A 21307-nucleotide genomic window follows, 5' to 3' on the forward strand; every position below is an offset into this window, starting at 1 on the left:
GTCTGTGAGAGTGTTAGTGTATCAGAGAGAGAGTCTGTGAGAGTGTTAGTGTATCAGAGAGAGAGTCTGTGAGAGTGTTAGTGTATCAGAGAGAGAGTCTGTGAGAGTGTTAGTGTATCAGAGAGAGAGTCTGTGAGAGTGTTAGTGTATCAGAGAGAGTCTGTGAGAGTGTTAGTGTATCAGAGAGAGAGTCTGTGAGAGTGTTAGTGTATCAGAGAGAGAGTCTGTGAGAGTGTTAGTGTATCAGAGAGAGAGTCTGTGAGAGTGTTAGTGTATCAGAGAGAGAGTCTGTGAGAGTGTTAGTGTATCAGAGAGAGAGTCTGTGAGAGTGTTAGTGTATCAGAGAGAGAGTCTGTGAGAGTGTTAATCTATTAGAGAGAGAGTCTGTGAGAGTGTTAGTGTATCAGAGAGAGAGTCTGTGAGAGTGTTAGTGTATCAGAGAGAGTCTGAGAGTGTTAGTGTATCAGAGAGAGAGTCTGTGAGAGTGTTAGTGTATCAGAGAGAGAGTCTGTGAGAGTGTTAGTGTATCAGAGAGAGAGTCTGAGAGTGTTAGTGTATCAGAGAGAGAGTCTGTGAGAGTGTTAGTGTATCAGAGAGAGAGTCTGTGAGAGTGTTAGTGTATCAGAGAGAGAGTCTGAGAGTGTTAGTGTATCAGAGAGAGAGTCTGTGAGAGTGTTAGTGTATCAGAGAGAGAGTCTGAGAGTGTTAGTGTATCAGAGAGAGAGTCTGTGAGAGTGTTAGTGTATCAGAGAGAGAGTCTGAGAGTGTTAGTGTATCAGAGAGAGAGTCTGTGAGAGTGTTAGTGTATCAGAGAGAGAGTCTGAGAGTGTTAGTGTATCAGAGAGAGAGACTGTGAGAGTGTTAGTGTATCAGAGAGAGAGTCTGAGAGTGTTAGTGTATCAGAGAGAGAGTCTGTGAGAGTGTTAGTGTATCAGAGAGAGAGTCTGTGAGAGTGTTAGTGTATCAGAGAGAGAGTCTGAGAGAGTGTTAGTGTATCAGAGAGAGAGTCTGTGAGAGTGTTAGTGTATCAGAGAGTCTGTGAGCGTGTTAGTGTATCAGAGAGAGAGTCTGAGAGTGTTAGTGTATCAGAGAGAGAGTCTGTGAGAGTGTTAGTGTATCAGAGAGAGAGTCTGTGAGAGTGTTAGTGTATCAGAGAGAGAGTCTGAGAGTGTTAGTGTATCAGAGAGAGAGCCTGTGAGAGTGTTAGTGTATCAGAGAGAGAGTCTGTGAGAGTGTTAGTGTATCAGAGAGAGAGTCTGAGAGTGTTAGTGTATCAGAGAGAGAGTCTGTGAGAGTGTTAGTGTATCAGAGAGAGAGTCTGTGAGAGTGTTCGTGTATCAGAGAGAGAGTCTGTGAGAGTGTTAGTGTATGAGAGAGAGAGTCTGTGAGAGTGTTAGTGTATCAGAGAGAGAGTCTGTGAGGGTGTTAGTGTATCAGAGAGAGAGTCTGTGAGAGTGTTAGTGTATGAGAGAGAGAGTCTGTGAGAGTGTTAGTGTATCAGAGAGAGAGTCTGTGAGAGTGTTCGTGTATCAGAGAGAGAGTCTGTGAGAGTGTTAGTGTATGAGAGAGAGAGTCTGTGAGAGTGTTAGTGTATCAGAGAGAGAGTCTGTGAGGGTGTTAGTGTATCAGAGAGAGAGTCTGTGAGAGTGTTAGTGTATGAGAGAGAGAGTCTGTGAGAGTGTTAGTGTATCAGAGAGAGTCTGTGAGAGTGTTAGTGTATCAGAGAGAGAGTCTGTGAGAGTGTTAGTGTATGAGAGAGAGAGTCTGTGAGAGTGTTAGTGTATCAGAGAGAGAGTCTGTGAGAGTGTTAGTGTATCAGAGAGAGAGTCTGTGAGGGTGTTAGTGTATCAGAGAGAGAGTCTGTGAGAGTGTTAGTGTATCAGAGAGAGAGTCTGTGAGAGTGTTAGTGTATCAGAGAGAGAGTCTGTGAGGGTGTTAGTGTATCAGAGAGAGAGTCTGTGAGAGTGTTAGTGTATCAGAGAGAGAGTCTGTGAGAGTGTTAGTGTATCAGAGAGTCTGTGAGAGTGTTAGTGTATCAGAGAGAGAGTCTGTGAGAGTGTTAGTGTATGAGAGAGAGAGTCTGTGAGAGTGTTAGTGTATCAGAGAGAGAGTCTGTGAGAGTGTTAGTGTATCAGAGAGAGAGTCTGTGAGGGTGTTAGTGTATCAGAGAGAGAGTCTGTGAGAGTGTTAGTGTATGAGAGAGCGAGTCTGTGAGAGTGTTAGTGTATCAGAGAGAGAGTCTGTGAGAGTGTTAGTGTATCAGAGAGAGAGTCTGTGAGAGTGTTAGTGTATCAGAGAGAGAGTCTGTGAGAGTGTTAGTGTATCAGAGAGAGAGTCTGAGAGTGTTAGTGTATCAGAGAGTCTGTGAGAGTGTTAGTGTATCAGAGAGAGAGTCTGTGAGAGTGTTAGTGTATGAGAGAGAGAGTCTGTGAGAGTGTTAGTGTATCAGAGAGAGAGTCTGTGAGAGTGTTAGTGTATCAGAGAGAGAGTCTGTGAGGGTGTTAGTGTATCAGAGAGAGAGTCTGTGAGAGTGTTAGTGTATCAGAGAGAGAGTCTGTGAGGGTGTTAGTGTATCAGAGAGAGAGTCTGTGAGAGTGTTAGTGTATGAGAGAGCGAGTCTGTGAGAGTGTTAGTGTATCAGAGAGTCTGTGAGAGTGTTAGTGTATGAGAGAGAGAGTCTGTGAGAGTGTTAGTGTATCAGAGAGAGAGTCTGAGAGTGTTAGTGTATTAGAGGCTGGATGGATTGGACTTTTTTCTGCCTTTATCCATATCTCTACACGTTGTCAATTCCCATTCCAGGAGCTGATGACTGTATTTCAACTTCTCCATTGGAATGGGAGCCTGAAGGCTATGAGGGAACGACAGTGCTCTCGACAGGTAAATCCCCACACAGCCGGAATTGCACAGTGACCATGGCACAGGCCTGGAATACACTCTAACAGTATATTTCAACAATGAATGAATGGATCTCCTGTGGGGTGGACCACGGTGTGTGAACATAAGAAATAGGAGCAGGAGTAGGCCATTCAGCCCCTCGAGCCTGCTCCGCCATTCAGTGCTATCGTAGCTGATGTTCAGCTTCAAATTCACTTTCCCACCTACTCCCCATATCCCTTAATTCCCTGAGAGACCACAAATCTCTCTCTCTCAGTCTTGAATACGCTCAGTAATGGCGCATCCACAACCCTCAGTGACATAATTTCTCCTCATCTCAGTCCACAAGGATTGGCCCCTCGTCCTGAGACTCTGCTCCCAGTGGAAACAATCTCTCAGTGTCTACCCTATCCAGCTCCTTCAGAATCTTATAGATTTCAATGAGATCGGCTCTCATTCTACTAAACTAGAGAGTATAGACCCAATTTACTCAGCCTCTCATCATCGGACAACCCCCTCATCCCAGGGATCAATTGAGTGAACCTTCACTGTCCTGCCTCCAATGCAAGTATATCCTTTCTGAGATATGGAGACCAAAACTACGCACGGTATTCCAGATGTAGTCTCACCAAAACCCTGTACAATTGTAGCAAGACTTCCTTTATTCATGTACTCCAGTCCCCTTACAATAAAGGCCAACGTGCCATTTACCTTCCTACTTGCTGTACCTGCATGTTAACTTCCTGCATTCCTGAACATCAACATTTGAAAGTTTCACACTTGAAAAAAAAATTCTGCTTTTCTATTCTTGCCACCAGTGAATGACTTCACACTTTCCCCACATTATATTCCATCTCCTGCCTTGTTGCCCACTCACTTAACCTGTTAATATCTCTTTGCCGCCTGTCTCTGTCCTCACAACTTCCATCGCACCCACCTTTGTATGATCAGCAAACCTAGATGCATTACTCTCTGTCTCTTCATCTATAGATATAGACTGTAAATAGTTGAGGCCCCAGCCCTGATCCTTGCAGCACTCCACTATTCACTGCCCGTCAACTTGAAAATGCCCCATTTATCCCCACTCTCTGCTTCCTGTCTGTAAACCAATCCTCTATCCATGGTAATATACTATGCCCAACTCCATTAGCACTTATCTTGCATTATTAATCTTTTATGTGGCACCTTATCAAATGCCTTTTGGAAATCCAGTTATACAACATCTACTGGTTCCTCTTTATCAACCCTACTGGAAATATCCTCAAAAAACACAGAAAAATTTGTTAAAACACGATTTTCCTTTTGAAAAAAAATGTCAAAAATGTCTAATCGTACTGTGCTTTTCTAAGTTCATCGAGGGGGTGCAGTGTGTCAGGGTGTCCGAGTGTGCGTGCAGTGTGTTCATTGAGAGGGTGCAGTGTGTCAGGGTGTTCACTGAGTGGGGGGGGTGGGGGATGCAGTGTGTCAGGGTGTTCACTGGGGGGGGTGCAGTGTGTCAGGGAGTTCACTGATGGAGGGGTACAGTGTGTCAGGGTGTTCACTGAGGGGTGGGTACAGTGTGTCAGGGTGTTCACTGGGGGGGGTGCAGTGTGTCAGGGTGTTCACTGATGGAGGGGTACAGTGTGTCAGGGTGTTCACTGAGGGGTGGGTACAGTGTGTCAGGGTGTTCACTGGGGGGGGTGCAGTGTGTCAGGGTGTTCACTGATGGAGGGGTACAGTGTGTCAGGGTGTTCACTGAGGGGTGGGTACAGTGTGTCAGGGTGTTCACTGGGGGGGGTGCAGTGTGTCAGGGTGTTCACTGGGGGGGGGGCGGGTGCAGTGTGTCAGGGTGTTCACTGGGGGGGGTGCAGTGTGTCAGGGTGTTCACTGGGGGGGGTGCAGTGTGTCAGGGTGTTCACTGGGGGGGGTGCAGTGTGTCAGGGAGTTCACTGATGGAGGGGTACAGTGTGTCAGGGTGTTCATTGAGGGGGGGGTACAGTGTGTCAGGGTGTTCACTGAGGGGTGGGTACAGTGTGTCAGGGTGTTCACTGAGGGGTGGGTACAGTGTGTCAGGGTGTTCACTGGGGGGGGTGCAGTTTGTCAGGGTGTTCACTGAGGGGGGGCGGGTGCAGTGTGTCAGGGTGTTCACTGGGGGGGGGCGGGTGCAGTGTGTCAGGGAGTTCACTGAGGGGTGGGTGCAGTGTGTCAGGGTGTTCATTGAGGGGGGGGTACAGTGTGTCAGGGAGTTCACTGAGGGGTGGGTACAGTGTGTCAGGGTGTTCATTGAGGGGGGGGTGCAGTGTGTCAGGGTGTTCATTGAGGGGGGGGTACAGTGTGTCAGGGTGTTCATTGAGGGGGGCAGGTGCAGTGTGTCAGGGTGTTCACTGAGGGGGGGTGCAGTGTGTCAGGGATCTCTGAGGGGGGGGTGCAGTGTGTCAGGGTGTTCACTGAGGGGGGGGGTGCAGTGTGTCAGGGTGTTCACTGAGGGGGGAGTGCAGTGTGTCAGGGTTCACTGAGGGGGGGGGGGTGCAGTGTGTCAGGGTGTTCACTGAGGGGGGAGTACAGTGGGTCAGGGTGTTCACTGAGGGGGGGTGCAATGTGTCAGGGTGTCCGAGGGGGGGTGCAGTGTGTCAGGGATCTCTGAGGGGGGGGTGCAGTGTGTCAGGGTGTTCACTGAGGGGGGAGTGCAATGTGTCACTGTTCACTGAGAGTGGAGTGCAGTGTGTCAGGGTGTCCGAGGGGGGGGTGCAGTGTGTCAGTGTTCACTGAGGGGGGAGTGCAATGTGTCAGTGTTCACTGAGGGGGGAGTGCAGTGTGTCAGTGTTCACTGAGAGTGGGGTGCAGTGTGTCAGGGTGTCCGAGGGGAGGGTGCAGTGTGTCAGGGTGTCCGAGGGGGGGGTGCAGTGTGTCAGGGTGTTCACTGAGGGGGGAGTGCAATGTGTCACTGTTCACTGAGAGGGGGGTGCAGTGTGTTAGGGTGTCCGAGGGGAGGGTGCAGTGTGTCAGGGTGTCCGAGGGGGGGTGCAGCGTGTCAGGGTGTCCGAGGGGGGGGGGGTGCAGTGTGTCAGGGTGTCCGAGGGGGGGGGGGGGTTCAGTGTGTCAGAGTCTTCACTGAGGGGGGGGGTGCAGTTTGTCAGGGTGTTCACTGAGGGGGGAGTGCAGTGTCAGGGTGTCCGAGGGGGGGGTGCAGTGTGTCAGAGTGTTCACTGAGGGGGGGGTTCAGTGTGTCAGGGTGTTCACTGAGGGGGGAGTGCAGTGTGTCAGTGTTCACTGAGGGGGGGGTGCAGTGTGTCAGGGTGTTCACTGAGGGGGGAGTGGGTGCAGTGTGTCAGGGTGTTCACTGAGGTGTGAGTGCAGTGTGTCAGTGTGTTCATTGAGGGGGGGGCGGGTGCCGTGTGTCAAGGTGTTCACGGGGGGGGGTGCAGTGTGTCAGGGTGTTCACTGAGGGGGGGTGCAGTGTGTCAGGGTGTTCATTGGGGGGGGGTGCAGTGTGTCAGGGTGTTCACTGAGGGGGGGTGCAGTGTGTCAGGGTGCTCATTGGGGGGGGGGGTGCAGTGTGTCAGGGTGTTCACTGAGGGGGGGTGCAGTGTGTCAGGGTGCTCATTGGGGGGGGGGTGCAGTGTGTCAGGGTGTTCACTGAGGGGGGGCTGCAGTGTGTCACTGTTCACTGAGAGGGGGGTGCAGTGTGTCAGGGTGTCCGAGGGGGGGGTGTGCAGTGTGTCAGGGTGTTCACTGAGGGGGGGGTGCAGTGTGTCAGGGTGTTCACTGAGGGGGGAGTGCATTGTGTCAGGGTGTTCACTGAGGGGGGAGTGCAGTGTGTCCACTGAGGGGGGAGTGCAGTTTGTCAGGGTGTTCACTGAGGGGGGAGTGCAGTGTGTCAGTGTTCACTGAGGGGGGAGTGCAGTGTGTCAGTGTTCACTGAGGGGGGGGTGCAGTGTGTCAGGGTGTTCACTGAGGGGGGAGTGCAGTGTGTCAGGGTGTTCACTGATGGGGGAGTGCAGTGGGTCAGGGTGTTCACTGAGGGGGGTGTGCAGTGTGTCAGGGTGTTCACTGAGGGGGGAGTGCAGTGTGTCAGTGTTCACTGAGGGGGGGGGGTGCAGTGTGTCAGGGTGTTCACTGAGGGGGGAGTGCAGTGGGTCAGGGTGTTCACTGAGGGGGGTGTGCAGTGTGTCAGGGTGTTCACTGAGGGGGGAGTGCAGTGTGTCAGTGTTCACTGAGGGGGGGGGGTGCAGTGTGTCAGGGTGTTCACTGAGGGGGGAGTGCAGTGGGTCAGGGTGTTCACTGAGGGGGGAGTGCAGTGTGTCAGGGTGTTCACTGAGGGGGGAGTGCAGTGGGTCAGGGTGTTCACTGAGGGGGGTGTGCAGTGTGTCAGGGTGTTCACTGAGGGGGGGGTGCAGTGTGTCAGGGTGTTCACTGAGGGGGGAGTGCATTGTGTCAGGGTGTTCACTGAGGGGGGAGTGCAGTGTGTCCACTGAGGGGGGAGTGCAGTTTGTCAGGGTGTTCACTGAGGGGGGAGTGCAGTGTGTCAGTGTTCACTGAGGGGGGGGGGTGCAGTGTGTCAGGGTGTTCACTGAGGGGGGAATGCAGTGTGTCAGTGTGTTCACTGAGGGGGGAGTGCAGTGTGTCAGTGTGTTCACTGAGGGGGGAGTGCAGTGTGTCAGGGTGTTCACTGAGGTGGGGAGTGCAGTGTGTCAGGGTGTTCACTGAGGTGGGGAGTGCAGTGTGTCAGGGTGTTCACTGAGGGGGGAGTGCAGTGTGTCAGGGTGTTCACTGAGGTGGGGAGTGCAGTGTGTCAGGGTGTTCACTGAGGGGGGAGTGCAGTGTGTCAGTGTGTTCACTGAGGGGGGAGTGCAGTGGGTCAGGGTGTTCACTGAGGGGGGTGTGCAGTGTGTCAGGGTGTTCACTGAGGGGGGAGTGCAGTGTGTCAGTGTTCACTGAGGGGGGGGGTGCAGTGTGTCAGGGTGTTCACTGAGGGGGGAGTGCAGTGGGTCAGGGTGTTCACTGAGGGGGGAGTGCAGTGTGTCAGGGTGTTCACTGAGGGGGGAGTGCAGTGGGTCAGGGTGTTCACTGAGGGGGGTGTGCAGTGTGTCAGGGTGTTCACTGAGGGGGGGGTGCAGTGTGTCAGGGTGTTCACTGAGGGGGGAGTGCATTGTGTCAGGGTGTTCACTGAGGGGGGAGTGCAGTGTGTCCACTGAGGGGGGAGTGCAGTTTGTCAGGGTGTTCACTGAGGGGGGAGTGCAGTGTGTCAGTGTTCACTGAGGGGGGGGGGTGCAGTGTGTCAGGGTGTTCACTGAGGGGGGAATGCAGTGTGTCAGTGTGTTCACTGAGGGGGGAGTGCAGTGTGTCAGTGTGTTCACTGAGGGGGGAGTGCAGTGTGTCAGGGTGTTCACTGAGGTGGGGAGTGCAGTGTGTCAGGGTGTTCACTGAGGTGGGGAGTGCAGTGTGTCAGGGTGTTCACTGAGGGGGGAGTGCAGTGGGTCAGGGTGTTCACTGAGGGGGGAGTGCAGTGTGTCAGTGTTCACTGAGGGGGGGTGCGGTGTGTCAGGGTGTTCACTGAGGGGGGAGTGCAGTGGGTCAGGGTGTTCACTGAGGGGGGAGTGCAGTGGGTCAGGGTGTTCACTGAGGGGGGAGTGCAGTGTGTCAGTGTGTTCACTGAGGGGGGGTGCAGTGTGTCAGGGTGTTCACTGAGGGGGGAGTGCAGTGGGTCAGGGTGTTCACTGAGGGGGTAGTGCAGTGTGTCAGTGTTCACTGAGGGGGGGTGCAGTGTGTCAGGGTGTTCACTGAGGGGGGAGTGCAGTGTGTCAGGGTGTTCACTGAGGAGGGTGTGCAGTGTGTCAGTGTGTTCACTGAGGGGGGATTGCAGTGGGTCAGGGTGTTCACTGAGGGGGGAGTGCAGTGTGTCAGTGTGTTCACTGAGGGGGGATTGCAGTGTGTCAGTGTTCACTGAGGGGGGGGTGCAGTGTGTCAGGGTGTTCACTGAGGGGGGAGTGCAGTGTGTCAGGGTGTTCACTGAGGAGGGTGTGCAGTGTGTCAGGGTGTTCACTGAGGGGGGGGGGTGCAGTGTGTCAGGGTGTTCACTGAGGGGGGAGTGCAGTGTGTCAGGGTGTTCACTGAGGTGGGGAGTGCAGTGTGTCAGGGTGTTCACTGAGGGGGGAGTGCAGTGTGTCAGTGTGTTCACTGAGGGGGGAGTGCAGTGTGTCAGAGTGTTCACTGAGCGGGGGTTCAGTGTGTCAGTGTGTTCACTGAGGGGGGAGTGCAGTGTGTCAGGGTGTTCACTGAGGGGGGGGTGCAGTGTGTCAGTGTTCACTGAGGGGGGGGTGCAGTGTGTCAGGGTGTCCGAGGGGGGGTGCAGTGTGTGAGGTTGTCCGAGGGGGGGGGTGCAGTGTGTCAGGCTGTCCGAGGGGGGGGTTCAGTGTGTCAGAGTGTCCACTGAGGGGGGAGTGCAGTGTGTCAGGGTGTTCACTGAGGGGGGAGTGCAGTGTGTCAGTCTTCAGAGAGGGGGGGGGGTTGCAAAGTGTCAGGGTGTCCGAGGGGGGGGTGCAGTGTGTCAGAGTGTTCACTGAGGGGGGGGTGCAGTGTGTCAGGGTGTTCACTGAGGGGGGGGGTGCAGTGTGTCAGGGTGTCTGAGGGGGGGGGGGGTGCAGTGTGTCAGAGTGTCCGATGTGGGATGCAGTGTGTGAGGTTGTCCGAGGGAAAGTGCAGTGTGTCAGTGAGTTCACTGAGGGGGGAGTGCAGTGTGTCAGGGTGTCCGATGGGGGGGGTGCAGTGTGTCAGGGTGCTCATTGAGGGGGGAGCGGGTGCAGTGTGTCAGGTTGTCCGAGGGGGGGTGCAGTGTGTCAGGGTGTTCACAGAGGGGGGGGGGTGCAGTGTGTCAGGGTGTTCATTGGGGGGGGGGGTGCAGTGTGTCAGGGTGTTCACTGGGGGGGGGTGCAGTGTGTCAGGGTGTTCATTGAGGGAGGTGTGCAGTGTGTCAGTGTTCACTGAGGGGGGGGTGCAGTGTGTCAGGGTGTTCACTGAGGGGGGGTGCAGTGTGTCAGGGTGTTCACTGAGGGGGGAGTGCAGTGTGTCAGGGTGTTCACTGAGGGGGGGGGTGCAGTGTGTCAGGGTGTTGACTGAGGGGGGGGTGCAGTGTGTCAGGGTGTTCACTGAGGGGGGGTGCAGTGTGTCAGGGTGTCCGAGGGGGGGTGCAGTGTGTCAGGGTGTCCGAGGGGGGGGTGCAGTGTGTCAGGGTGTCCGAGGGGGGGTGCAGTGTGTCAGGGTGTCCAAGGGGGGGGGGTGCAGTGTGTCAGGGTGTCCAAGGGGGGGGGTTCAGTGTGTCAGAGTCTTCACTGAGGGGGGGGTGCAGTTTGTCAGGGTGTTCACTGAGGGGGGAGTGCAGTGTCAGGGTGTCCGAGGGGGGGGGTGCAGTGTGTCAGAGTGTTCACTGAGGGGGGGTTCAGTGTGTCAGGGTGTTCACTGAGGGGGGAGTGCAGTGTGTCAGGGTGTTCACTGAGGGAGGTGTGCAGTGTGTCAGTGTTCACTGAGGGGGGGTGCAGTGTGTCAGGGTGTTCACTGAGGGGGGAGTGCAGTGGGTCAGGGTGTTCACTGAGGGGGGAGTGCAGTGGGTCAGGGTGTTCACTGAGGGGGGAGTGCAGTGTGTCAGTGTGTTCACTGAGGGGGGATTGCAGTGTGTCAGTGTTCACTGAGGGGGGGGTGCAGTGTGTCAGGGTGTTCACTGAGGGGGGAGTGCAGTGTGTCAGGGTGTTCACTGAGGAGGGTGTGCAGTGTGTCAGGGTGTTCACTGAGGGGGGGGGTGCAGTGTGTCAGGGTGTTCACTGAGGGGGGAGTGCAGTGTGTCAGGGTGTTCACTGAGGGGGGAGTGCAGTGTGTCCACTGAGGGGGGAGTGCAGTGTGTCAGTGTTCACTGAGGGGGGGTGCAGTGTGTCAGGGTGTTCACTGAGGGGGGAATGCAGTGTGTCAGTGTGTTCACTGAGGGGGGAGTGCAGTGTGTCAGGGTGTTCACTGAGGGGGGAGTGCAGTGTGTCAGTGTGTTCACTGAGGGGGGAGTGCAGTGTGTCAGGGTGTTCACTGAGGTGGGGAGTGCAGTGTGTCAGTGTGTTCACTGAGGGGGGAGTGCAGTGTGTCAGGGTGTTCACTGAGGTGGGGAGTGCAGTGTGTCAGGTTGTTCACTGAGGGGGGAGTGCAGTGTGTCAGTGTGTTCACTGAGGGGGGAGTGCAGTGTGTCAGGGTGTTCACTGAGGTGGGGAGTGCAGTGTGTCAGTGTGTTCACTGAGGGGGGAGTGCAGTGTGTCAGGGTGTTCACTGAGGTGGGGAGTGCAGTGTGTCAGGTTGTTCACTGAGGGGGGAGTGCAGTGTGTCAGGGTGTTCACTGAGGTGGGGAGTGCAGTGTGTCAGTGTGTTCACTGAGGGGGGAGTGCAGTGTGTCAGGGTGTTCACTGAGGTGGGGAGTGCAGTGTGTCAGGGTGTTCACTGAGGGGGGAGTGCAGTGTGTCAGGGTGTTCACTGAGGGGGGAGTGCAGTGTGTCAGTGTTCACTGAGGGGGGAGTGCAGTGTGTCAGGGTGTCCGAGGGGGGGGTGCAGTGTGTCAGTGAGTTCACTGAGTGGGGAGTGCAGTGTGTCAGAGTGTTCACTGAGGGGGGGGGGTAAGTGTGTCAGGGTGTCCGAGGGGGGGGTGCAGTGTGTCAGTGAGTTCACTGAGTGGGGAGTGCAGTGTGTCAGAGTTTTCACTGAGGGGGGGGTAAGTGTGTCAGGGTGTCCGAGGGGGGGGTGCAGTGTGTCAGGGTGTCCACTGAGGGGGGAGTGCAGTGTGTCAGTGTTCACTGAGGGGGGGGGTGCAAAGTGTCAGGGTGTCCGAGGGGGGGGTGCAGTGTGTCAGAGTGTTCACTGTGGGGAGGGGGTGCAGTGTGTCAGGGTGTTCACTGAGGGGGGAGTGCAGTGTGTCAGGGTGTTCACTGAGGGGGGGGGGTGCAGTGTGTCAGGGTGTTCACTGAGGGGGGAGTGCAGTGTGTCAGGGTGTTCACTGAGGGGGGAGTGCAGTGTGTCAGGTTGTCCGAGGGGGGGTGCAGTGTGTCAGGGTGTCCGAGGGGGGGGTGCAGTGTGTCAGGGTGTCCGAGGGGGGGGGGTTCAGTGTGTCAGAGTCTTCACTGAGGGGGGGGGGTGCAGTTTGTCAGGGTGTTCACTGAGAGGGGAGTGCAGTGTCAGGGTGTCCGAGGGGGTGGTGCAGTGTGTCAGAGTGTTCACTGAGGGGGGAGTGCAGTGTGTCAGGTTGTCCGAGGGGGGGTGCAGTGTGTCAGGGTGTCCGAGGGGGGGGTGCAGTGTGTCAGGGTGTCCGAGGGGGGGGGGTTCAGTGTGTCAGAGTCTTCACTGAGGGGGGGGGTGCAGTTTGTCAGGGTGTTCACTGAGAGGGGAGTGCAGTGTCAGGGTGTCCGAGGGGGTGGTGCAGTGTGTCAGAGTGTTCACTGAGGGGGGGGTTCAGTGTGTCAGGGTGTTCACTGAGGGGGGAGTGCAGTTTGTCAGGGTGTTCACTGAGGGGGGAGTGCAGTGTCAGGGTGTCCGAGGGGGTGGTGCAGTGTGTCAGAGTGTTCACTGAGGGGGGGGTTCAGTGTGTCAGGGTGTTCACTGAGGGGGGAGTGCAGTGTGTCAGGGTGTTCACTGAGGGGGGAGTGCAGTGTCAGGGTGTCCGAGGGGGGGGGTGCAGTGTGTCAGAGTGTTCACTGAGGGGGGGTTCAGTGTGTCAGGGTGTTCACTGAGGGGGGAGTGCAGTGTGTCAGTGTTCACTGAGGGGGGGGGTGCAGTGTGTCAGGGTGTTCACTGAGGGGGGGGGGGTGCAGTGTGTCAGTGTTCACTGAGGGGGGGGGTGCAGTGTGTCAGTGTTCACTGAGGGGGGGGGTGCAGTGTGTCAGTGTTCACTGAGGGGGGGGGTGCAGTGTGTCAGTGTTCACTGAGGGGGGGGGGTGCAGTGTGTCAGTGTTCACTGAGGGGGGGGGTGCAGTGTGTCAGGGTGTTCACTGAGGGGGGAGTGCAGTGGGTCAGGGTGTTCACTGAGGGGGGGGGGTGCAGTGTGTCAGGGTGTTCACTGAGGGGGGGTTGCAGTGTGTCAGGGTGCTCACTGAGGTGGGGGGGGAGTACAGTGTATCAGGGTGCCGAGGGGGGGGTGCAGTGTGTCAGGGTGTCCGAAGGGGGGGTGCAGTGTGTTAGGGTGTTCATTGAGGGGGGGGCGGTTGCAGTGTGTCAGGGTGTTCACTGAGAGGGGAGTGCAGTGTGTCAGTGTTCACTGAGGGGGGGGATGCAGTGTGTCAGGGTGTCCGAGGGGGGGGTGCAGTGTGTCAGTGAGTTCACTGAGAGGGGGGTGCAGTGTGTCAGGGTGTCCGAAGGGGGGGTGCAGTGTGTTAGGGTGTTCATTGAGGGGGGGGCGGTTGCAGTGTGTCAGGGTGTTCACTGAGGGGGGAGTGCAGTGTGTCAGTGTTCACTGAGGGGGGGATGCAGTGTGTCAGGGTGTCCGAGGGGGGGGTGCAGTGTGTCAGTGAGTTCACTGAGAGGGGGGTGCAGTGTGTCAGGGTGTCCGAGGGGGGGGTGCAGTGTGTCAGTGAGTTCACTGAGGGGGGAGTGCAGTGTGTCAGGGTGTTCACTGAGGTGGGGAGTGCAGTGTGTCAGGGTGTTCACTGAGGGGGGAGTGCAGTGTGTCAGGGTGTTCACTGAGGGGGGAGTGCAGTGTGTCAGTGTTCACTGAGGGGGGAGTGCAGTGTGTCAGGGTGTCCGAGGGGGGGGTGCAGTGTGTCAGTGAGTTCACTGAGTGGGGAGTGCAGTGTGTCAGAGTGTTCACTGAGGGGGGGGGGTAAGTGTGTCAGGGTGTCCGAGGGGGGGGTGCAGTGTGTCAGTGAGTTCACTGAGTGGGGAGTGCAGTGTGTCAGAGTTTTCACTGAGGGGGGGGTAAGTGTGTCAGGGTGTCCGAGGGGGGGGTGCAGTGTGTCAGGGTGTCCACTGAGGGGGGAGTGCAGTGTGTCAGTGTTCACTGAGGGGGGGGGTGCAAAGTGTCAGGGTGTCCGAGGGGGGGGTGCAGTGTGTCAGAGTGTTCACTGTGGGGAGGGGGTGCAGTGTGTCAGGGTGTTCACTGAGGGGGGAGTGCAGTGTGTCAGGGTGTTCACTGAGGGGGGGGGGTGCAGTGTGTCAGGGTGTTCACTGAGGGGGGAGTGCAGTGTGTCAGGGTGTTCACTGAGGGGGGAGTGCAGTGTGTCAGGTTGTCCGAGGGGGGGTGCAGTGTGTCAGGGTGTCCGAGGGGGGGGTGCAGTGTGTCAGGGTGTCCGAGGGGGGGGGGTTCAGTGTGTCAGAGTCTTCACTGAGGGGGGGGGGTGCAGTTTGTCAGGGTGTTCACTGAGAGGGGAGTGCAGTGTCAGGGTGTCCGAGGGGGTGGTGCAGTGTGTCAGAGTGTTCACTGAGGGGGGAGTGCAGTGTGTCAGGTTGTCCGAGGGGGGGTGCAGTGTGTCAGGGTGTCCGAGGGGGGGGTGCAGTGTGTCAGGGTGTCCGAGGGGGGGGGGTTCAGTGTGTCAGAGTCTTCACTGAGGGGGGGGGTGCAGTTTGTCAGGGTGTTCACTGAGAGGGGAGTGCAGTGTCAGGGTGTCCGAGGGGGTGGTGCAGTGTGTCAGAGTGTTCACTGAGGGGGGGGTTCAGTGTGTCAGGGTGTTCACTGAGGGGGGAGTGCAGTTTGTCAGGGTGTTCACTGAGGGGGGAGTGCAGTGTCAGGGTGTCCGAGGGGGTGGTGCAGTGTGTCAGAGTGTTCACTGAGGGGGGGGTTCAGTGTGTCAGGGTGTTCACTGAGGGGGGAGTGCAGTGTGTCAGGGTGTTCACTGAGGGGGGAGTGCAGTGTCAGGGTGTCCGAGGGGGGGGGTGCAGTGTGTCAGAGTGTTCACTGAGGGGGGGTTCAGTGTGTCAGGGTGTTCACTGAGGGGGGAGTGCAGTGTGTCAGTGTTCACTGAGGGGGGGGGTGCAGTGTGTCAGGGTGTTCACTGAGGGGGGGGGGGTGCAGTGTGTCAGTGTTCACTGAGGGGGGGGGGTGCAGTGTGTCAGTGTTCACTGAGGGGGGGGGTGCAGTGTGTCAGTGTTCACTGAGGGGGGGGGTGCAGTGTGTCAGTGTTCACTGAGGGGGGGGGTGCAGTGTGTCAGTGTTCACTGAGGGGGGGGGTGCAGTGTGTCAGGGTGTTCACTGAGGGGGGGGGGTGCAGTGTGTCAGGGTGTTCACTGAGGGGGGGTTGCAGTGTGTCAGGGTGCTCACTGAGGTGGGGGGGGAGTACAGTGTATCAGGGTGCCGAGGGGGGGGTGCAGTGTGTCAGGGTGTCCGAAGGGGGGGTGCAGTGTGTTAGGGTGTTCATTGAGGGGGGGGCGGTTGCAGTGTGTCAGGGTGTTCACTGAGAGGGGAGTGCAGTGTGTCAGTGTTCACTGAGGGGGGGGATGCAGTGTGTCAGGGTGTCCGAGGGGGGGGTGCAGTGTGTCAGTGAGTTCACTGAGAGGGGGGTGCAGTGTGTCAGGGTGTCCGAAGGGGGGGTGCAGTGTGTTAGGGTGTTCATTGAGGGGGGGGCGGTTGCAGTGTGTCAGGGTGTTCACTGAGGGGGGAGTGCAGTGTGTCAGTGTTCACTGAGGGGGGGATGCAGTGTGTCAGGGTGTCCGAGGGGGGGGTGCAGTGTGTCAGTGAGTTCACTGAGAGGGGGGTGCAGTGTGTCAGGGTGTCCGAGGGGGGGGTGCAGTGTGTCAGTGAGTTCACTGAGAGGGGGGTGCAGTGTGTCAGGGTGTCCGGGGGGGGGGGGGGGGGGGGCTGCAGTGTGTCAGAGTGTTCACTGAGGGGGGAGGTGCAGGGTGTCCGAGGTGGGGGGGTTGCAGTTTGTCTGGGTGTCCGAGGGGGGGGTGCAGGGTGTCCGAGCGGGTGCACTGTGTCAGGATGTCCGAGCTGGTGCAGGGTGCCCGAGCGGGTGCAGGGTGTCAGAGTGTGCGAGAGGGTGCAGGGTGTTCGAGCGGGTGCAGGGTTTCCGAGCGGGTGCTTGGTGTCAGGGTGTCCGAGCGGGTGCAGGGTGTCCGAGCGGGTGCACTGTGTCAGTATGTCCGAGCGGGTGCAGGGTGTCCGAGCGGGTGCACTGTGTCAGGGTGTGCGAGAGGGTGCAGGGTGTGCGAGAGGGTGCAGGGTGTGCGAGAGGGTGCAGGGTGTCCGAGCGGGTGCAGGGTGTCCGAGCGGGTGCAGGGTGTCCGAGCGGGTGCAGGGTGTCCGAGCGGGTGCAGGGTGTGCGAGAGGGTGCAGGGTGTCCGAGCGGGTGCAGGGTGTCCGAGCGGGTGCAGGGTGTCCGAGCGGGTGCAGGGTGTCCGAGCGGGTGCAGGGTGTGCGAGAGGGTGCAGGGTGTCCGAGCGGGTGCAGGGTGTCCGAGCGGGTGCAGGGTGTCCGAGCGGGTGCAGGGTGTGCGAGAGGGTGCAGGGTGTCCGAGCGGGTGCAGGGTGTGCGAGAGGGTGCAGGGTGTGCGAGAGGGTGCAGGGTGTGCGAGAGGGTGCAGGGTGTCCGAGCGGGTGCAGGGTGTCCGAGCAGGTGCACTGTGCCACTGATGGTACGGAGCTGGACCTCACGTGCCCTTCCTTCTTGCTCCCCACTCCAGGAGGTGCTGGCTCACTACTCGCACAGAGCCCTGGATGATGACATGCGCACTCACATGGCGATGGACTGGGTGAGTCGGGAGCACGAGATGCCGGGGATCATCGGCCGCGAGCTGGCCAGCACCGAGCATGAGCTGGAGGAGGCGCGGCTGGCCGGCAAGGAGCTGCGCTTCCACAAGGAGAAGAAGGACATCCTGGTGCTGGCCATCGGCCAACTGGGCCCCAAACACACAACCAACTGCTGAGGCTCTGCCAGCGCCCAGTCTGACTGAGCTGCCGGACAGCGGCAGGCTCCTGGGCGGTCAAAGGGCACCAGCGGCCCCTCTCACGGATAGTTTACACCGTTTTATACTTAATGGGCATTTGCGGCCAGGCTTCACTGACTGACCATCTGCTTATTCTTCAGAGGGAGATGCGGTTAGCACCTCGTGTTGGCAGTGAAGGTTTCTAATGGTCTCCAGCCCTCTGTTTCTCACTCCGTATTTACAGCGTTCATTCTTTTTCACATTTTCGACCGCTTCAAGCTTCAGCTTTTTTTGCACTAATTTGCTGAGGAACCTGGAATGAGCAAGACCAGTCGTAGAGAGCATCCCTCTTCCCCTGCGTGGCACCATCCCTAGTGTCCCAAGCTGACCGATATTGGACACTAAGCCCTCGCACCCGGGAATGAGCAGTGCGATAGATTTCTGTTCTGAAGACACGGGAGCTATTGCTCTGCCTGTTGTGCAGGATTTCCTCGCACTCCCTCCCTCCTTGGTTACTGAGGTTTCTCAGTCAGGACAGATTCTGTAATCTCGCACTCTGATCCAAAGGGCTCCCTCTCACTTCCTCCTGACTGCGTTTTATATTCCGCCAAACTCGTACCAACGCCAGTGTTTTACATAAAGAGCAGTATTATATATTTGATACGTGGTGACTGATGGCTCAGTCCTTTGTACCCAGCCGTTTGATCCAATAAAGCTCGATTGCTTTCTCACATTTCTTGTACTTTTGTGTTGAATGCTCCGCTTCCGGACCTCGATCCCACCGTTGACATCCCCAGACTTTCCCCGGCCCCCGGATCAGCCGTGACATTCCGGACCCTGCCCTTTTTCCCCAGACCTGTCGCACGCCAGCCGAGGTGTAACTCCGCTGGACTCGGTTTCACCTGTGTCCTGTGGGCGCACACGTGTCATGTCCTTTCGACCGTTGGTGTGCAGGGCCCCTGTTCTGCTAAACGTGGATGGAACGGGGGAGAGGCCATTCAGCCCCTCGAGCCTTTTCAGGTCGATCTTGGCTGGTTTGTATCTTCTTCCATCCAACCATCTTGCTTCTATAACCCTCGATACACCTCTCAGTTTGGAAGTTTCCAATTAACCCCCACCTGACACTGCCTCGACAGCTTTTTGGGTGGGGGGGGGGAGGGAGAGTTCCAGATTTCCAATCCCCCTTTGAAGAAGTGCGACCTGACATCATCCCTGAATGGCCTGGCTTGAAATTTAAGGTTTTGCCCCCTTGTCCTAGACCCCTAAATCACACTGCTTCCCCCCCTCCCCCCCCCCGCCCCATCAGTCTACTCTCAATCGTCAGTAAAGTGATGGAAGGGGTCACCACAGTGCTATCAAGTGGTACTTGCTCAGCACTAACCTGCTCAGTGACGCTCAGTTTGGGTTCTGCCTGGGCCACTCAGCTCCTGCCCTCAGTACAGCCTTGGACAAATGAGCTGAACTCCAGAGAACAAAGAGAAGAACAAAGAACAGGCCATTCGGCCCTCCAAGCCTGCGCCAATCTTGATGCCCGCCTAAACTAAAACCTTCTGCACTTCCGGGGTCCATATCCCTCTATTCCCATCCTATTCATGTATTTGTCAAGATGCCTCTTAAACGTCTCTATGGTACCTGCTTCCACCACCTCCCCCGGCAACAAGTTCCAGGCACTCACCACCCTCTGTGTAAAAAAACTTGCCTCGCACATCCCCTCTAAACTTTGCCCCTCTCACCTTAAACCTATGTCCCCTAGTAACTGACTCTTCCACCCTGGGTAAAAGCTTCTGACTATCCACTCTGTCCATGCCGCTTATAACTTTGTAAACCTCTATCATGTCGCCCCTCTACCTCCGTCGTTCCAGTGAAAACAATCCGAGTTTATCCAACTTCTCCTCATAGCTAATGCCCTCCAGACCAGACAACATCCTGGTAAACCTCTTCTGTACCCTCTCCAAAGCCTCCACGTCCTTCTGGTAGCGTGGCGACCAGAATTGCACGCAATATTCTAAGTGTGGCCTAACTAAGGTTCTGTACAGCTGCAACATGACTTGCCTATTTTTATACTCTATGCCCCGACCGATGAAGGCAAGCATGCCGTATGCCTTCAGAGGTGAGGTGTGAGCGACTGCCCTTGGCATCAAGGCAGCCCTGAAAAGTCCATGGGAATCAGGGGGAAAACTCTCCACTGGTTGGAGTCAAACCCAGCGCAAAGGAAGATGGTTGTGGTTGTTGGAGGTCAATCATCTCAGTCCCAGGACATCACTGCAGGAGTTCCTCAGGGTAGTGTCCCAGGCCCAAACATCTTCAGCTGCTTCATCAATGACCTGCCCTCCAGCATAAGGGCAGAAGTGGGGATGTTTGTAGATAATGTTGCAGCTGTGGCACAGTGGGTAGCATGGTCGCCTCTAAATCAGAAGATTGTGGGTTCAAGTCCCACTCCAGGATGTGAGCACAAATATCCAGGCTGACGCTCCCAGCGCCAGTACTGAGGGAGTGCTGCACTGTTGGAGGTGCCACCTCTGAGATGAGATATCCTCGGTTTACTGAGGCCCTGTCTGCCCCTACAGATGGACGTAAAAGATCCCATGGCCAATATTTCGAAGAAAAGCAGGGAAGTTCTCACCAGCATCTTGACCAATATTTTTTCCTCAATCCACATCACAAACACATGATCTGGGTCATTATCACACCGCTGTTTGGGATCTTGCTGTGCACAAGCTGGCTGCCTCGTTTCCTACATTACAACTTCCACAGCACTTTTAACATAACAAAGCGCCTCACAGGAGTGTTAGAAAACAAGCCTGGTCAAAGAAGCGGATTTTAAGGAGGAAAGGGAGGCGGAGAGGTTTAGGGAGGGAATTCCATGGCTCCCCAGGCAGCTGAAGGCACGACCGCCAATGGTGGAGCGATGGGAATCGGGGGACGGGTAAGAGGCCGGAATTGGAGGAGCGCAGAGATCTCGGAGGGTTGTCGGGGCTGGGGGAGGTGACAGAGATAGGGAGGTGAGTGTGGGCCATGGAGGGGATTTGAAAACAAGGATGAGAATTTAAAATCTAGGCATTGCCGGACTAGGAGTCAGTGTAGGTCAGCGAGCACAGTGGGGTGATGGGTGAACGGGACTCGGTGCGAGTTAGGACACGGGGGTAGCAGAGTTTTGGATGAGTATTGGAATAATCAAGTCTAGAGGTAACGAAGACATGAATGAGGGTTTCAGCAGCAGATGAGCTGAGACAGGGGTGAAGTCGGCCAATGTTACGGAGCTGGAAACAGGCTGTGAGGTTGCGTGTATGTGATGGTGAGCAGTTTAGTGGGAGTAGGGTCCAGAGAGCAGGAGGTGGGTCTCATGAACAAGATGAGCTCAGAGAGGGCATAAGGGAAGATCGGAAAGAAACTACAAAGAGATGTGGGTTCAGGGCAGGGGGGAGCATTAGAGGGAGGTTGGCCTGGTGGGCTAGGGGAAGGGAGGGATATGGCAGAGGCAGTTGATCGGATCACAACAGTGACGACACTTCAACAAGTACTTCCTTGGTTGTAAAGTGCTTTGGATGTTCTGTAGTTGTGACTCTACATAAATGCAATTTTTTTTTTATATAATTGCAGTGCTCAGTTCCATTCACAACTACTCAAACTGAAGCTGTCCATGCCCACAAGATCTGAACAACTTTTAGGCCTGAGCTGATAAGTGGCAAGTTACCTTTGCGCCACACAAGTGTCATCTCCAACAAGAGTCTAACCATCTCCCCTTTACATTCAATGGCATTACCATCGCTGAATCCCCCACTATCAACATCCTGGGGGTTACCATTGACCAGAAACTGAACTGGACCAGCCATATAAATACTGTGGCTACAAGAGCAGGTCGGAGGCTGGGAATCCTGAGGCGAGTAACTCACCTCCTGACTCCCCAAAGCCTGTCCACCATCTACAAGGCACAAGTCAGGAGTGTGATGGAATACTCTCCACTTGCCTGGATGAGTGCAGCTCCAACACTCAAGAAGCTCAACACCATCCAGGACAAAGCAGCCCGCTTGATCGGCACCCCATCGACAAACATTCACTCCCTCCACCACCGACGCAGTGGCAGCAGTGTGTACCATCTACACGATGCACTGCAGCAACTCACCGAGGCTCCTTTGACAGCACCTTCCAAACCCGCGACCTCTACCAACTAGAACAGGAAACAGAGTAGTGGTGAACAAAAGCAAAATACTGCAGATGCTGGAAATACTCAGCAGGCCGGGCAGCATCTGCGTGGAGGAAAACAGAGTTCCTGATTCAGGGCACAATTTCAAAATTTTCTGATGACACCAACCTTGGAATTATTGTGAACTCTGAGGATAGTGATAAACTTCAAGAGGTCATTGACAGGGTGGTAGAATGGGCAGACATGTGGACAGGCAGGTGACACAGTGTGAAGTGATACATTTTGGTAGGAAAAATGAGGAGAGGCAATATAAAATAAAGGGTACAATTCTAAAGGGGGTGCAGGAGCAGAGGAACCTGGGGGTATATGTGCACAAATCATTGAAGGTGGCAGGGCAGGTTGAGAAAAGGTTAATAAGATATCTAGGATCCCGGGGCTT

At 56.2% G+C, this 21307-nt stretch overlaps 1 protein-coding gene across 1 annotated transcript; it reads left to right on the top strand.

Moving 5' to 3' along the window:
- Positions 1 to 2797: 2797 nt before the first annotated feature.
- LOC137363781 (LIX1-like protein) lies at positions 2798 to 17455 on the top strand. Its single transcript, XM_068027337.1, has 2 exons — positions 2798 to 2877; positions 16482 to 17455. The coding sequence occupies exons 1-2, from the start codon at positions 2806 to 2808 to the stop codon at positions 16722 to 16724; spliced, it is 315 nt and encodes a 104-aa protein (XP_067883438.1). The 5' UTR covers positions 2798 to 2805; the 3' UTR covers positions 16725 to 17455.
- Positions 17456 to 21307: the final 3852 nt, after the last annotated feature.

Source organism: Heterodontus francisci, unplaced genomic scaffold, assembly GCF_036365525.1.
Source record: "Heterodontus francisci isolate sHetFra1 unplaced genomic scaffold, sHetFra1.hap1 HAP1_SCAFFOLD_828, whole genome shotgun sequence".
Taxonomy (NCBI): domain Eukaryota; kingdom Metazoa; phylum Chordata; class Chondrichthyes; order Heterodontiformes; family Heterodontidae; genus Heterodontus; species Heterodontus francisci.

Coding starts and splice junctions, on each gene's coding strand:
- LOC137363781 (XM_068027337.1), top strand. CDS start 2,806: ATGACTGTATTTCAACTTCTCCATTGGAATGGGAGCCTGAAGGCTATG. Junction 2,878..16,481: donor AACGACAGTGCTCTCGACAG/GTAAATCCCCAC, acceptor TCCCCACTCCAG/GAGGTGCTGGCTCACTACTC.